Source organism: Blennius ocellaris, assembly GCF_963422515.1.
Source record: "Blennius ocellaris genome assembly, chromosome: 19".
In the NCBI taxonomy this organism is placed as follows: domain Eukaryota; kingdom Metazoa; phylum Chordata; class Actinopteri; order Blenniiformes; family Blenniidae; genus Blennius; species Blennius ocellaris.
In genome coordinates, this window is record NC_137668.1 from 18,998,279 (window position 1) to 19,014,751 (window position 16,473).

Sequence of the window (16,473 nt, forward strand, 5' to 3'; positions counted from 1 at the left end):
AAATCATCATCCTGCACTCAGACGCAGCCATTTAGCCATCAGTGTGTGTCAGGCCGACAGAGGCGCGAAGCTGTCTGTGCAAGATGGCTTGCCGCCGCCTTCCCAGACAACAAGCCCGCACCGTGTCTAATCAGTCTGGCTGATCCACAGCAGAGAGTGTGAGGACGGCAGCTGTTGGACGCACACTACATATTTCATTACCGCAGCACTTTTTTCCTTCTCTGTTGTGATTAATTAACACACATGAGAAAGATCAATATTCTATAATTTGGCCAAGTGCTCGAACGCAACGTCAAAGCAGAATTAAAGTGTTTAAAGAGAGAGCTTGCAGAAGTCATCAGACTCTCTTCTCTATCTTTCTCTTTCAGAGGATCCGGCCCAAATTGGGAGAGGCGTCACTCTAATCACGGTGCTGGACATAAATGATAATGCCCCGGTCTTCGCCATTGACTACGAAACTCTCCTCTGTGAGAACGCGATGCCAGGCCAGGTAAGACAAAGAAACATTTCTGCTGTTAGTCCACGCTTTCCTTTTCTTTTTCCCTCCTCTCCAACATTCGCTTGAAGTTTGACTCACAAAGGCATCCCGCTGACTCTCAAAGCCATTAAAACTCTTGCTTGTTCCTCAAAACAAGTCTGCTGTGCACATATAGTATCCACTTCACAGCTCGAGGTCAGTCCAGGGATAGAGCATCATTAGCATGAGGCACATCCTTAAGATTTTATGGTAGGTATTGTTATCTCAGTCCATACTGCCAAAGTACAGCAAAAGTAATGGCAGTGCTTGACTCTGCCTGTGGTCTTAATCCGCTATAATATCACAGCCTAATGTCATAGTCCAAGCTGGGTTAGAATGGAGTTCTGTGACGGCTGGACTCCATTTTGAATCCTACTGTAATTAGATAATCGCCACGAAGCACAGCGGAGCAGAAAATGCATTCCAACTTGATGCAAAGGTAACCAGGAGGGATTTCAGACTTCAGTCCAGGAAAAGGAGGGAGGGCAAAAAGGCCATACCCAAGCATTGCATTTTCTCCTCGTTTAGCAGGTGGCCTCATTGCTGCTAAATGACTTGTGTGTCTGTGGAGACAATTCATCTGCTCTTGGCATTTGGAAAATACAATCAGAGACGAAGGGTAAAAGAGGCATGCAGACCTGAATAAGTACAATTGATCAGAATGATGCATTGTATTGGAAATGCCTATTAGGCCCCTTTTAAATATGTTATTTGCATTCATATATCGGAGTTGTTTTTCAGTGCGCCCACTGGAGGGTGAACAAAAATAGCAAATGATTTCATTTGCAAAACTGAGAGACTATATTTCATGTCTGTAAGTGTTTGGGGTTTTTTTTGTTTGTTTGTTTTTTTCTTTGTGTGCACAATGCTTGACCACAGAGTTGGTCTCATTTTCAGTGAGGTTACATGGATTTAATGCATTATTTTGTTCACCCTTTTTCCATGCCTACAAGACTTACATACAACTAAGTGAGGTGTATATATCTTCAGATACATTGCCAGGGCATAACATTTGCTGAAGTGATCACTGCCTCGACACTAGTTGCCATCATTATTGAACAATGCTTTCTACCATAGTTGGATGTCTATTTTTGGTTAATGATCCTGCCACTTATCGTCACACGACTCTTGTCGCTTATTGATATCAAATTTAGAGCAACACAAGCAACTATCTATCACCCGTCAATATTTCAACTTTCTAATTCAGAAGATAATTTGTACACTTCTCACCCACGAGCGCCTGATAAATTATGGCACAGAGACTGAAACAAAGTCATTCCCCGACAATCATACCAGCCCCCAGGACATAGCAACAGCTATTGCCCGTGACAGCATCATCAGCAGGAAAAGGTACAGCAGATCTGTAATTACTCAGCTGAAGCAGACAGATTGCTTACTCAATGCCAGTGATGGCTGAGCTGCGAGCTTCCCCCCAAGGTGTAGCTGGGAGCGGCTCTGCTGTAAAGCGAGGAAGCTGCTGGTGACGGAGGCCCCCCTGTCCTCGTCCATCCAGCCAGCTCACGCCATGCATTCAAATTCCGTCTCTACAAGTCCTTAAGCGGCGCAGTCAAAATGAGCTGCTGTAGCTTGGAGGCGGTTTTAAACATTTGAATAGCCAAGACGCTCCTGACATATAAAGCAGGGCGGATGTGGGGTTGTGTGAGGAAATGCCCCCACTTTTGTTTTCAACCTGACTGCAGCGTAATGTGTTCTCCAAAGTGCTGCAAGTACACATGCTTCCTCTTTTCTCCCAAACAGTTTGTTAGAAAGTTTGGAACTCATCAGTCATGAAGAACAAAAACAAGACAATTAGACCCAGAATAATAGCAAATATTTCAAAAGATAAAAAAAAAAGTATAGAAACTTTCCAGAATGAAATATTGAGAGGCTCTGGGTGTAAAATACAAAAAAGGTTAAAGGCATAAGGCATATTCAGTTTTATGATCATGTGATTTGTTTTTTTTATTTTTTTATCATTGACAAAAAATATTTCCAAGAATACATGCGTAGAAAGAGATTTTAACAAATTGGCAATCTGATTCTGTTCTGTTGTCATTCATGACGTAACTTGTTCAAGTAAACCTGCAAAGATGACATACTGTCATGAAATTAAACCAATGTAATCGATAAGGAACAACTGTTTTACAGTGGAGAGAAAGGCTTGTTAGAAAATATTTTAAATTACTTGTATATTGTTCCAGTAACTTTATAATTTTGTGCAATATATGAAAATCAAGCACAATATGGAATTACATTTTAAAGGGAGAAGATTGCAGGTCCATGCAAACATTATGCAGTGAAAGTCTGTTCAAATGGCACACATGTCATTATAATACAGCAATTTTGCTTTCTTCTCATTAGGTCAACAAGATACACACCACGGATCCACCCTCCCTCTGGTCGATGCTTCAGAATTATTTTTATTGCTGGGAAGAATAAAATCTATCTTCCTCTCACAATGATTAAAAGTACTTCACTGCCAGACCAGACAAAACCCATCAAATAATTGTATCCAAGTTGAGCAAGGCTGCCAACTCTCGTGCATGAACATGAAAGTTAAAATACCAAATTTGTCTCTGGACTTTTTTTTCCCCCCACATTGGAAATGTTCAGAAAGTTTGTATGCCTTCATTACACATGTTTTCATTCATCCGTTAAATACATGAATATCCTGTCTTACTTCAATATAATGTAGTGTTATGACAAGTTCACTTCCTATTCCATCTCCCGCATCAATCATGTGTGAGGTTAATAGCGCGATAATGATATATGGTGTTACAAGTCATATTTTAACACAGGATTGCTTACTTTCGTTCCCCAAAGTACAAAATCAACAGAATATTTACGTCCGCGGTTCACCTCAAGTGTTTGGTTGAATTTTGATGATGTTGTTTTGTTGTTTTGTCCTCCCCTTCACCTTATTGTTAGAGTAAATCACTACTACAGACAAGAGGAGCTTGTTTTCATTTTTATTTATTTATTTATTTTCACTAATTCCAATTTCTATTCAATCCCATTCAAATACAGCCCTTATGTAAGGCAACACTGAAGTGCACCATAGGGATTGCACCTTCAGGCTGAATAATGAAGGCAGGCAAAATGGAAATTTCATGATGAAATTTACACCCAAAAACACATACAGAGCAAAGGGAAGGAGAGAGGTTGACATTTGAATACGAAAACCCAGTGTGAATTACAACTAGGTGTAGGCTGTCTGTTACCACACAGGCCGGGTGGACTTCTAACCTGTCAGATGTGTGCTCCAGCACCTCCGTGATTCCTAATTAATTAAAATGCTCCTGTTGTGCACGCGTGTCCGGTGTTAGCAGGGAACAGTTGGCTGCACTAACGGTGCCCGCTTTCCTCTAAAGCTTTGTTCAGAAAAAATCTTAGGCCGCCCACTGCCTGGCTGTCACGCCCATTGGCTTATTCACAGCTGCGACAACGATGAAATAATAACATTTGCCAGTTGGGGCCAGGGTTGAATCGGTGGCTCTGTAGCACAGATTAACAGGGAGTGCAAGGATGGAATAACCTGCCATTTTTCAGGCCTAATTAAGGCCGTCTCATGGCACCAGCTCTCTCTAGAGATGCCACTTGTTACGGATCATCGGTGCGTCTGTCTTCTGCCATAATATTAATTGATATTATGATGGGGTGGAAGGGGCAGTGGCAGTGGGGATAGCGAGGAGTTGTTGGGGGAGGAGGTGGAGGAGGGGGGGGGGGGGGGTCACGTTGTATCAGTTCAGTGTAACCATTACATACATGAGTGGACTTGGCATTCTGCTGCCCCCAATCTGCTCTCTGCCCCTCCCTGCACTTCTGCAGCGTCCCCCAGAGACTGGTACATGTTGGGCACTGCTGATTGGAGGTTTTCAGCCCATGTTGCCAGAAAGTGATATATAACGTTGACAAAGATCAGAACATGCCGTAGTCAGATTTGGTAACAGATAATGATTGTCATTCAGCTTGTACAACTGCAGCACTTCCATTATACACATACATTTGAACTCAGTGTGAAAGTCACTTTCTTTCTTCTTAATCTCTTCATGCCATTGGAGATTCTCATCGGACAACTTTTCAGAAACATTTATGCATTAAAGGCAACTTTATTTTATTTATATCCTTGTGGTACAATATCCACTTTGGGGGCCTTAACAAGTGGAGCTATTACTTTTTGCATTAGGCTAGGTTGGTTTGGTGTGTTTTTCCCAGCTGAACCAACTTCCTCCCACTGTCCAAACACAGGTGAAACAGGGGGCCTCTAAATTCCTGTAGATTTGAATGTGTGTGACTGTCTCTCAGAGGTCACAAGTGAAATCGTGTATACATGGTCCAAGACAAGAAATAAGTTGTGAAAATAAAATGTGGAAAACATTAAAGAACCAGGTATTAATCCATCTTTTTTACTGACTTAATCCAATTATATACAGGGACACGGAGATTTAAGCATATCCAAGTTAAAGGCAAGTGAAAGGTAGATTATACAAGGAATAGGTCACTAATACATCCCATTACTACACACACAATACACTCACTGACATACATGCACACTTGTGTTTGAACAATGGGAGGACATCAGATTAATATGAGAAAGTTCACCCAAAAGAAAAATGCACTGGCCCCGAATTGATATTGACCTTTTTGTGAGGTGACAGTGAAGCTGTTTTATGAGTTATGTCTGTCTATCTATCCAACAGGGTCGTAAAGGCTCTAGATGATCCAGCTGACATTGTTTAAAAGGCACATGCACACACACCTACTGTAGAACTGCAGAACAACAAAAGTTACATGCATACGCAGAGAGAACATGCAAATGGGTTAGAACTGAATATGTTCTTACTTCCAGGTGACATTTAATTTCACTGCATCACTTTGCAGTGAAAATCACTGTGCAATACTCCACTTTTTTAATCATTTTTGAAGGTCACCCAAGTCTATTAGAGTTCTCCAGGTACTGTTCATGCCACAGGATTACAAAGGTTTTTCACAGTAAAACCACTCTGGAAAACTGTTCATCTCAGAGCCATTTTGCCCATTTCTGGTTACTTCTGTTTGTACGCGGCGACACACCTGCTCTTCTATAGAGTCCAGGGCCATCGCCTTTGCAAAATTAAAATTTTTCCATCCACTTGTAATATTTTAGTAAGGTTAAGTGCTTATTTGAGTGTTGGAGGACTTGGGTGGTTAAACCATTTCACCCGGACAAACGAATGAAAGGACATGTAAGAAAGTGTTGCAGCACGAGGCTTTTATCTCAGTGATGAAACAAATTATTCTCATTTTTTTTTCCTTTTTGAAATGGAGCTGAGATCACCTCAACATATTTTGTATTCTGATAATTGTCTGTTCATTCACAACTATTTCCTGTGTTGAAAATGTGTCAGCATAAAGTGAAAAAGTCAAGTATTTTTAATTGGTAATTCATTTTAATGCGGCAGGGTTCCGGGCGCCAGTCCAAATGCTGCCAACGCCCTCATGCCAACTTGGAAAGATCTTGGTCCACCTTTAATTTTTTTTCAAGCTGTCTTATGTATAACTTCCTAATAGGTGTACATTCTCAGCTGTGGCATCAATCAACAAACAGCAAAAGATGTATTCACACCACCTGTCACCATCCAAATTATCAGTTTATTATAGGTGTTGCAACTCGGTTGGAGATGAAGCCAGATATGTGAACGCGCCGGGGACATGGAAAACATTAATGCGCGGAAGCAATGCTGTCGGTTCTATAAAAAGACACAACGTGGAGCACTTTTAATCTCAGATCTCACCAGGAGATGACTTTAGCCTCGGCAGTTTCGACTTGTCAGCACCGTGCCGACAAACAAGCTGGTGACGAGACACGTCTCTGCAAATGATTCAGACAGCTGATGGAGGGGGGAATGAGCAAGTGTGGCTCGTGTGGAGTAAGATGGAAAGATGACATTTGTTGAATGGTGCGTATTGATTGCAAAAGAAATGTATTTATGTGTTTGGTGTGTGCGTGGCAGCGGTTGTCAGAAGTGTGAGTGGGGGCTGATGAGTCGGTGGCAGGCACAGTTATGGGTGTCACATGTGGGTGATGTTTTGGGCGCCGATGTCGTAGGAAGTCGCAGCACAGCGGCACGCAGACTGGTGGGGTGTGTGAAAAAACGGCAGGCCCACCACTTTCTTCATCAACACAACCCCTGGTGACAGCTGTCATGTTGCCTTGGCAACCAGTGCCACCTTTTTTGATGCCATGCTTATTTATACTCTTAGTTCAACTTTGAAGTGGCTGGCTTGATCCTATTGTATGACTCATCTGCCAGCGGGGCTTTATGAGGCTTAAATGAAAGACTCCTGGCTGTAAATCCACTCCTATTGCCCTCAGAATCTGATAATTACACTTTTGAGACTGTATAACACTTAAAAGTAGACTCATGAGGAGAACAAAAAAATTGTTATTTCAAAAAAGCTGTGCATTGTTTGTTTTGCCGGTGTCAGAAAGGAAGCCTACGATGCAAGCTCGTTACTACTCGGATTTCTCCCCCCAACCCCCCCCCCCCCCCCCCCTCTCTCAGTCTGTCCATGCTGCATTGGCTGACATTACTTTGCTCATTACAGGGGCTACATTTAAGACGGTTTCCTCAGTCGGAGTCTGAGTCAGCGTGGAAATGCCACCGAACAAAGCAGCGCAGATGCGCCCTGTCACCGTTGCAGTGAATTATGGCCGCTGTAGTTCACTAACGTACTTCTGCTGTTGAGGAAGATGAAATCTTGATTGTTTGAACCACGCGCCGGTGAGAACAGACACGTTTTTAGTTGGCAGGGTGTTATTTGTGGAATTACTGCAAGTGCTGAGCGAACAGTCAGGGTTCGGTCTGTGAAGGTTCAGCTCAATCATCCAGGTGGTACGATGTCTGGGGAAAGCCGAATCCAAATAACTAGACTCCAAAGAGGGGAGGCTTCAATCAAAAAAAGTCCAGACGCAGAATTTGGCTTTGGACTTGAGAGAGAAGCTTTTTTTCCTTTTTTTTAATATTAGCTGAAGCTCATATCAAGGGATGGGCATCATTTGGAGGGTTTTCATATCAGTGCAAAGCCTTCTTTTCTGCATCACTTCTCCAGAGTAAAAAAAAAAAAACCACATTCCCAGATTTCTTTAACTAAAAAATCACAATTGTTTATTTTTTTGTTCTGGGTTTTTGCTTGGTTGTCTTTCTGTGTTGAGTTTGCATGTTTCCTCTTTATATGTATTAGTTTTTTCCATCCAATTTGATTTTCTCCCACACGTGCATTTGAGGTTCAAATCACCCAGAGGTGCGAATGGGAGTGTGTGTGGCTGTCTACCCGCGCTTGGCCTGTGATGCAATGGAGACCTGTTCAGGATTCACCTTGTCACCTTGCTCCAGCACCTTACAACCCTGAGCTCGAAAAATCTGAAAATGGAGGGATGGATAACAAATAATGTGACATACAGCATTACAACTTAGAAGAGATGCGTACGATGAGGGAATTTTATGAGTAGTTTGATAGCTGGTGTATTTGTAAGATTAGACATGGTTCAGCAGATTTAAAATACATAGACAAAAACATGAGAACATCGATCTTGGTGCCCAAAAAAAGAAATGCAATTGTCAAAAATGAGCACAGCCAACACACCAAATAATGTTGATACAAATGGTATTGCCACTTACAACCCAGTACTAATAAGACTGTAGTTGACTTAATATGGCAATTAAACTCATATGTTTTACTATTCTATACACAATTTTGATAGCTTCCATCTTTAATACTCAAGTACGTGAATTTGTCATTTCTGTGGTAAATAAAGTCCAAAACAGTGAACTGAGTCAGCTGCAACCTTTCCAATTTTTCAGTTTATTTCAGCTGTATGTGATCAAATTACAGGTTACTTGACAGACTATCATGCTCACTTCCTACACAGATAAGAAGTTTACTCCGTGATACCTACCTTTATTCAATTAAATGTTGTCTACTTCACAGTTCATTAATACATGTATCCGCATGATGCATTGTTGTGAAGCATTAGTAAACCATGCATTTTCCTTTCCTCACAAGACCTGTTATTTTTACTCAGGTGTCATCTGTTCTACTGATAATTCTCTGCATCCTCTAGCTTATGTTACCATTTCAGAGGATCCTCACAAGCTGCTTCACTTTGGTGCTGTGAGTTTATGAAACTCTGTCGATCTCGTCATTGCTGGTGGTATTGTTTTCTAAATAAGTATGTACCAAGCTTGCGGTTAGCAGTTGTTCAAGGCTGCAAGAAACTAAATCCACATGGAAAACCATATTTCTTTGTGTTTCTTCTTAAAAAGTTACTGTGGCCTTCTGTGGCTTCCCTCCACAAAGTTGAGAAGCTCGCTTGAGATTTATTAAAAGAAGAGCAGAGGAATTGAAACAGCAGTGGCTGGAATATCCTGACTTTTGGTCTCTTTTGTTAGTCAAGCTCCAAAAAACTTTGAAATCCTGGATTTCCCATGATGCTGGCAGAGAGTGTTCTTCAATGCATGATGTTTCCCCAGATTCAACACCCAAACATCCTCACCAAATCATGTGATTTCTGTGCTTGTGTGCCCAAATTGCTTCTACACACCTAAAACTCCTCAGCTTGAACTATGATGAAAAACAAAAGTCATAAATTGGCTTCTGTTCATGTCTTTCTTTGCATGTTTTCAGTTTCACTCACGACAATCCCCAGAACAACAAAGAAAAAAGCTGAAACCCTGCCAATCAACAGCTTCCACTTGGCTGAGCTGAAGAAAACGATGCATTGATAGCAACAAAATGTGACAAAGTGCAGCAGATATAGTGAATTAATTATGATGCACAAACAACAACAGCCTCAAATATCCACTCAAGCTTCAAATGTGGAGGTCTAAATTAGCAGCAGACTTAACCTTCCTCACATGAATGCCATATATCCATTACATTTTCTATCTTTTGAGGTTTGACTGGTGTGCCTGGGGAGTGACTGGAAATTCACATTGACTTGCATATTTTTCCAGATATTTTTTTTTTTTTTATATATAAATTTGAGCTACATTGGAGTAGAGGCGACATCTCACCAAAGCACGCCTCTGATTTTTGTTTACACAATGCACTCCTCCTCCACCAAAGCAACAAACAGAGACACCTTTGTCCTTTAATATCCTTTTTGATCAGACACGCAGCCCTGTGCAAATTCTAAAACCTTTAATTCCTGATTCATAGGCCTCCTCAGCCGTGCCTTGCGACAGGCACCAGTCGGCTGCTGCCGTTAATGTCTTTCAGCCAGAATTTATGTCTACATCCATGCCTCTCTCCTCATGTCTCCTACTCAACCCATTAGAGGATTCCCCCAGCAAAGGTTCTCTGGAACGCCTAGCATCAGAGCCACACTAATGAAAGGCATTATACATTACAAAGTGTTTGATTTAAGGATGATTTACAGTCCTTTCGCTCAGCAGTGAGGAATGGAAACCTTTCGCGAGATAAGCTCCAAATCCATCTGCGATATTCAGGGTACATCAAAGGGTTCAAATTGTGTATAGGATTCATTGTCGGTGTAGGAGCCACAATGAAAGGTTTCTATCAGATGTGAAATTTCCATAACAGAGTGAGAGGCATGTGAGTTATTATGATCCCCCGATCAATGGCAGCTTTGGTGATATGCTACCGAGCATGCAAACGCTGCATGTTTCGGTGCGTCTACCTGTCACTGATCCGCCTGCTGACACAAACATCACTTCAGCCTGCACACACAGATATCCCAAATGTTCTTCAAATAGAAGAGATAACCTTTTTTAGCGTCTCTCCTCCGCATATGAATTCCCTTTGCTCTGCAGTACTAAAAAAAGTAAACAGGAAAAAGCAACATTTTGTGGTTACTCGTGCTGATGAAAGCAACTATTTTAATTTTGTTAAGAAAAAGTAAAATATTCATGGATTTTCACCCCGCCTGCCAGTTTTAATAATTGGCAGAACGTCGTTTGCCACCTACACAAACCCCTAATACCTGACAGCTTGTAACCAGCAGCATTTAATCACAGCTGACAACTGATAATCCATGTCTCGGCACTGATGGATCATTGGGTTTTTCTCTTTTTTACCTCTACTTCTTCGCCCTTTCATTTATTTTTTTTTATTTTTTTTTATTTTGTTTTTGTCTTGGTGTTGGACTCAGAGCTGTTTGGGGCTGTGAGATGTGATAATTTAGTGTGAATTGCTTCTAAGAGTCTCTTGGAACCTGTCCACGGGTGTGAGTTGTCACAGGGTTGAGTTTCTTGATAGTCTACAAAGGATTCGGGAGGCTTGATCTAAATTCATAAGGACACTGCCGCAGTAACACCCACTTTGATGGCCGTCATGGTGGCTATCATTTGCTGCCCATATGGCATCTTGGTGTGTGATGTGCTTCTCATGTACAGCATGTACTGAGTGAGATTTTCCTCTTTTTTTTTTGTTTCCTTCCCGAAGCTTGTCACTGAAATTAAAGCTCTGTTTTCATTTGCTTTTTTTTTTTTTTTTTTTTGCAAAGAAAAGATATCTTGATTTCGAGATACTATGTTTGTATGAAAAGGAAAAATCATTACAGCATATGCTGGTGGGTGTAAATAAATTGGTTTATTTGGAAATTTGATTTCCGGCATTATTTATAGTCGTCAACACGGCTACATAATAATGGTAGTGAGATTCTGTTTATTTGTGAGTTCAGAGGCAAAATAAAGTGGGCAGAAACAAATAGTATTCACTTGTTAAACTCACAGATATGAATGCCTGTCTGGCATCGCCTGAAGCAAGAGCAGCTCTTATCATGACTCATTTCATACTTGTAATAATGAAGTAGGAATGTCTGACTGTGTGATGCATGCATTTATTTTGAACCGTGTCACGGAGGGAAACTAGGATTGCATTTTTGTTTGTGGTATTCAACATCTGGAAGTCTGATTGTGCTTTGGATGAAGGAATTAAGCTTATTTATGTACCGCCTTGTAACAACCAATTAATGGAATGACTATATCTTACAGCATTCACACGATAATGTCCAATAACATATTACCAGCCAATAATGTAAAATTATTGGCCCATTTCAATGTAATAAAGCCCATAATGTAATAACTTGCCCGCAGTGTAATAAGATATTTGATCCTCTCATTGTGATACAATTTTTCCATGATCTAATAAGTTATTTGGTTGAAGCAGCATTAAAAAAGTCCTTTGTAATAACTGCAGCCAGTAATGTGTTAATGGCATAAATATGATTTGATTTCTTAAACATGCAAGCTTTTTTTCCAGGTTTTGTGCAGTTCCTTGTTTTTATTGTTTTTTGTCATTCAGTCACTCTCCAACACTCTCCCAATAATGGTTGTGAAAATGCTTTTACTGTTTTAATACATTATTAACATGTCATTAAGTTTTTGGCTTCAATACATTCAGAATGGTCAATATTACTATGGTATTGGTTGTCACATTTCAAGAGGGGAAGTGTCACAAAGTATATTTCAGTAGTCAAATAAAAAAGGAACAACAAACAGATATTGGTGATTGGATTAAAGTCAGATTTAAAAGGTCGGTCTCAAGTCGCACTTTAAAATCGTCTTGCAAGTCTGTAGTAAATGACCTTAAAGCACGGCCTTCTTTTGTTTTCAGTTTGAACAAGTAAACACCTTCCTGGAGAATTGAAGCTTCAGCAGATCTTTGATGTAAACAAGACTTTGACCTTGTAAAGCTCTGAAAACATGATTCTGAGCTGGACCCCTTAAAAGAACTGGATGCCAGCGCAATGACTTTAAAATAGGAATTATATGACAGTGCCTGGGAGTCTGTATATAACGAATTCTGATTACCCTATCCAGATGAAGCAAAAACGATCGGGGAAGTATAATAATATGTGTAACAGGATCAGACTAAGTATTTTCCTTTTAGTTTACTACAATATGCATGTTATAAATATTATAAATCATCTGAAATATCCAGAACTTAGACTTTCTCTGTGATCACAAATTTTACCTTTTCATATACCTAACAGTGGGTTTTACATAAACGCATTAACACTGCAACACCATGCAGCCCTGGTAGAAATCATTACCAAAACTCGACATCTCACAAAGGCTCGAAATTTACCACTGAACCATAAAATCTCAAAACATGGTTTTCTGCTTTTCTTGGTTCAACTATAGGATACTTAATATTGAACACTCTAAAAATGTTGTGGTCTGGGCACAAGGATTGAAAAATAATCTCAGGACAATAATTTGCTTTTGGAGATATCGCATCCCAAAAGAAAACACTTATCTCTAAGAGGTTGCCAAGCTCTTGCCAAATAAGCACTTACTGTACTTCAGCAGATAAATGACATGAAACCACAGCCAAACATTATAAAACAAATTGTTTCCATCAATCAGAATCAAGTTGCTTTTCTCCACTTCGCTCGCACTGGAGCTCGTTGCTTTAAGAAAGATTTATTCCTCCATGTATATAAATCTGGGATGGAGTGAAAAGTGATGCATATACAAAGGCTTTGATGACAATGCTTTCCTCAAATTAATACCATCAGGGACAATAAGCGCTCATTGTAACATCATGCACACATTAGTCTCTTTGCAAATTCACTCCAATGGGATTGATTAAAGATCCACAAGCTGACTGATCGTCATTGTCTTTCTGTCTTCTCCAGGTGATTCAGACCATCAGTGCGGTGGATAAGGACGAACCTCTCCGTGGCCACCGCTTTTATTTCGCCCTGGCTGCACCTGTTGCTGGAAACCTCAACTTCACTCTACGGGACAACAAAGGTGCAACAGGGTTTTGTGTTCTTCTGTGGCGTTACCTTCAAGATACCCAGCTTTACTATCTGTTGTGATTATTTATGGGAAACAGCAACGGGGACATTTGCTCAAAACTATGTAAAACTGGAGTGCCTGCAGATATAGCAAGGTCTGGATTTCCTTACAAAGACCTCAGAAAGTCCATCCATCCATCTTCTTTTCTGCTTAGTCCGTTTGGGGTCGCAGTAGCAATATAGAGAGCAGAGAAACCCAGACATTTTTGTCCCTCGCAACTTCCTCCAGCTCTTCTGGGGGAATTCCGAGCCGCTCCCAGGGCAAGCCAGAAATATAATTATTTCGGCAATGACCCAAAGTTCATGACCACAGGTGAGGGTGAGGATGTAGACCGACTGGTAAACAGAGAGCTTTGCTGCGCTTCTGCAGCCGCCTGTCTGAACCTGAGGCCGATCTCACGATCCCTCCTCCCATCACTCGTGAATTAGCCCCCCAAGATACTTAAACTCCTCCACCTTAGGAAGATCCACCCCCACTACCTTTATTCCACTGAGGCCTTATCGTGGCGTAAAAGGCTTGATGGTCTAGTGACCTTCAGAGCTTTGCCGTCCGGAGCACATGCTCCTGGTAGGGTCACCCAAGGCAGACGGCTCTGGAGTGAAGGCTCAGACAAATACGTCCACAACTCACCCATGCAAATGGAACACAAAATAACGTGTTCCCTGCCTGGCTGAGGGTCACCGGGACACACCACTGGAGCCAGGCCCGGGGGTGGTGTTTGCCAGCAATTGCCTACTGACTGGGACAGCCTGCATGTCCCGGTTGTGCACAGCCCGAACAAGTGAAGTGGGAAGGCCACGTGAGGCCCATCATCTGCAAAGTCCGTGGGGGAGTGGTGCATTGCTCACGTAGTGGAAGAGAGCTAAGTGCGACGTGGCGTCGTAGGCCCCTGCAATTGAAACCTTGAAAGTGGTTTATTTCATTCAAATAGCTAAGAAAAAAACCCGATGCATTAAATGCAATTTAAAGTATGCACTCACTCTGACATGCTGCCTTAGAAAGCAATTCTCTTGCATTTTATAATTTTTTTGCTGTACTCACATTACGAGGTCTATTTCCAAAATGTTGCTGAAAGTCTTTTTTTCCACAGTTTTCTGAGTTTGCAGACTTATTGAATTGTATTCAGCAATATTCAACTAAATGTGACTACATGATTGATTTTACATCATGCACTTTAACCTCTGCAAACCAGACTGTCAGCTTATAACTGGAAAGTACTGTTTTAGCCAAAAATACAATCAGTTCTATTGCTTAATCATCTTCATTCATTTTTTGATGCTTATTCAGGTCCATTTAACATTAATAAAACTAATGATGGTATTGATAATTATTCTTACCGAGTGACATGAAGTACTGAAAATTGGATGTACTAGGAAATTCCAGCCAGAACGAATACCATTATTTTCAATTAAAAAGCTACACTAGTTCGCACTTTAAATTTGTCCTAAATGTCTGTTTCTTCGTTGAAACTAAAACTAAATTTAAAAAAAATCCCCCTGAGAAAATTACTGGTGGCCTTCTGAGTCTGTAAAAGCTGTTGGTCGAGTGAGGGTACGGTCTATTTGCTGCTCACTTCCTTCGAATTGAACCTGGCAGCAGTGCAATCGACACTTCAGCCATTGCTCACTCCAGCTCTCTATATGTGCCCCCCATCTGACCACAATCCACTCTGCAATCTGACTCAGGAAACAACGGGAAGAGCAACCGTTGCCCTCCAGCAAGCCCAACACTGCCAAATGAAACCATAACTCTGCAATGGCAATGGCGCCTTTACCTCTGTTTACACTTCCAATCTCTCATCAAACTTTGAATGCAAAACAACCTGCCTTCCATAACTGGAGCAGATCGGAGATACGCCAGTCTGCATCAGAATGGAGTAACCTATGTTTTGCTCTGTGAGAGGTCTTTATGGAATGTCATGGAATAACTTTAACCTCATCTTATAAGATGAAAATTGCCTTTGTGCCATAATGGCTTGCTAACCACCTACACGAAAATCAGTGGGCGGATAAAGAAGAGGAAATTAGCGTCTCCTATAGGAAAACGTAAGTGTTAATTTGCATATAGCTTTAAAGACGCATGAGAATTGTGCCTGACTCCATCAGCACTCACTTACACAAACCTCTCGCTTCTCCGAAAGGCCGTGTGCAGAGCTGATTCACTCTATAAGGTGAGGTGTATTAGGAGTGTTTTATGTGAGAGCTCAGGTAGGCTGCCATGTTCCCTTTCACTGGGAGCAGCGGCATCCACGTCGTACCACAGTAATCTATCTGAGTGCAGACACGCGTTACATGATGAACTGCGTGTTTCAAAGCAACTTCTCAGATCATCTTGGTGAGAAGACACGATTCAGTAGTTTTGTCGGAAAAGCTTCTCTGCAAATGTACTGTTTACATTCACAACTTGAAGTACTGCGCAGAAGAATGTATGCCCATGAAAATGTTAAAAGTCCGTGCTGTGTTTGGTGTTGAACACTCAGAGTTTGTTTGTTTGTGATGAAGAGGTTTTGGGCTTGACCCAGGGTCTTAAGTCCATTTTATGTGTACCTTGCTACACATAGATGTCCCTTAAGCAGAAATAGCCTCATAAAACTGCACCAGAGCAGGTTTCTTCAACTTTAGTTTTTTTATAACCCTTCATGGTTTCATGGTTTTTACCAACAAGATGTGTTTTTCCTAAACAAGAGTGAGGTTTTTTTTTTCTGATTTTACTAATGTGACTTTTACAAGAGAACCCCTCTGTACATCCATTTTGTTACCTTGTTCTTCGACTTCTGAAAGCAATCTGAATATCACTTTGACAAACAAAGGACGTGTCCTTCAAGGCAAAATCTGCATTTCAATCGTGACTGCTCAGTTTCAGTCTATTGAAATGGTTGTCATGAAATTGCTTTTTTTAGCTGCTGTAATGGAGCATTGTTCTCCTCTGACTGCCTCTATCTCTCTCATATGCGGAGATTTCATATAAGATCTTCATCATCAAGCCGAAGCCGTTATTAGCCAACAGGTGGTCAAGATCAGGGAGAGACGCCACAGTGTGTCATATAATGAATCGTGTTAATGACACCATCTGTTGGCATTCCTGCTTTAATACTGTAAAATCATTTCAAGCTGCACTCCCAGTGAACAGTAATCATTATGGGAA

The 16,473-nt window shown here is 41.1% G+C and overlaps 1 protein-coding gene across 1 annotated transcript in view; it reads left to right on the forward strand.

Moving 5' to 3' along the window:
- The window catches only part of LOC308144232 (cadherin-7-like), a gene marked incomplete at both ends in the record, with an annotated part of 103,339 nt that overhangs the window by 74,269 nt on the left and 12,597 nt on the right, over positions 1-16,473 (forward strand). Inside the window, 2 exons of the mRNA XM_080515290.1 lie at positions 369-490; positions 13,164-13,281. Coding sequence (XP_080371416.1) covers positions 369-490; positions 13,164-13,281 — 240 coding nt within the window. The remainder of the gene's footprint in view (positions 1-368; positions 491-13,163; positions 13,282-16,473) is intronic.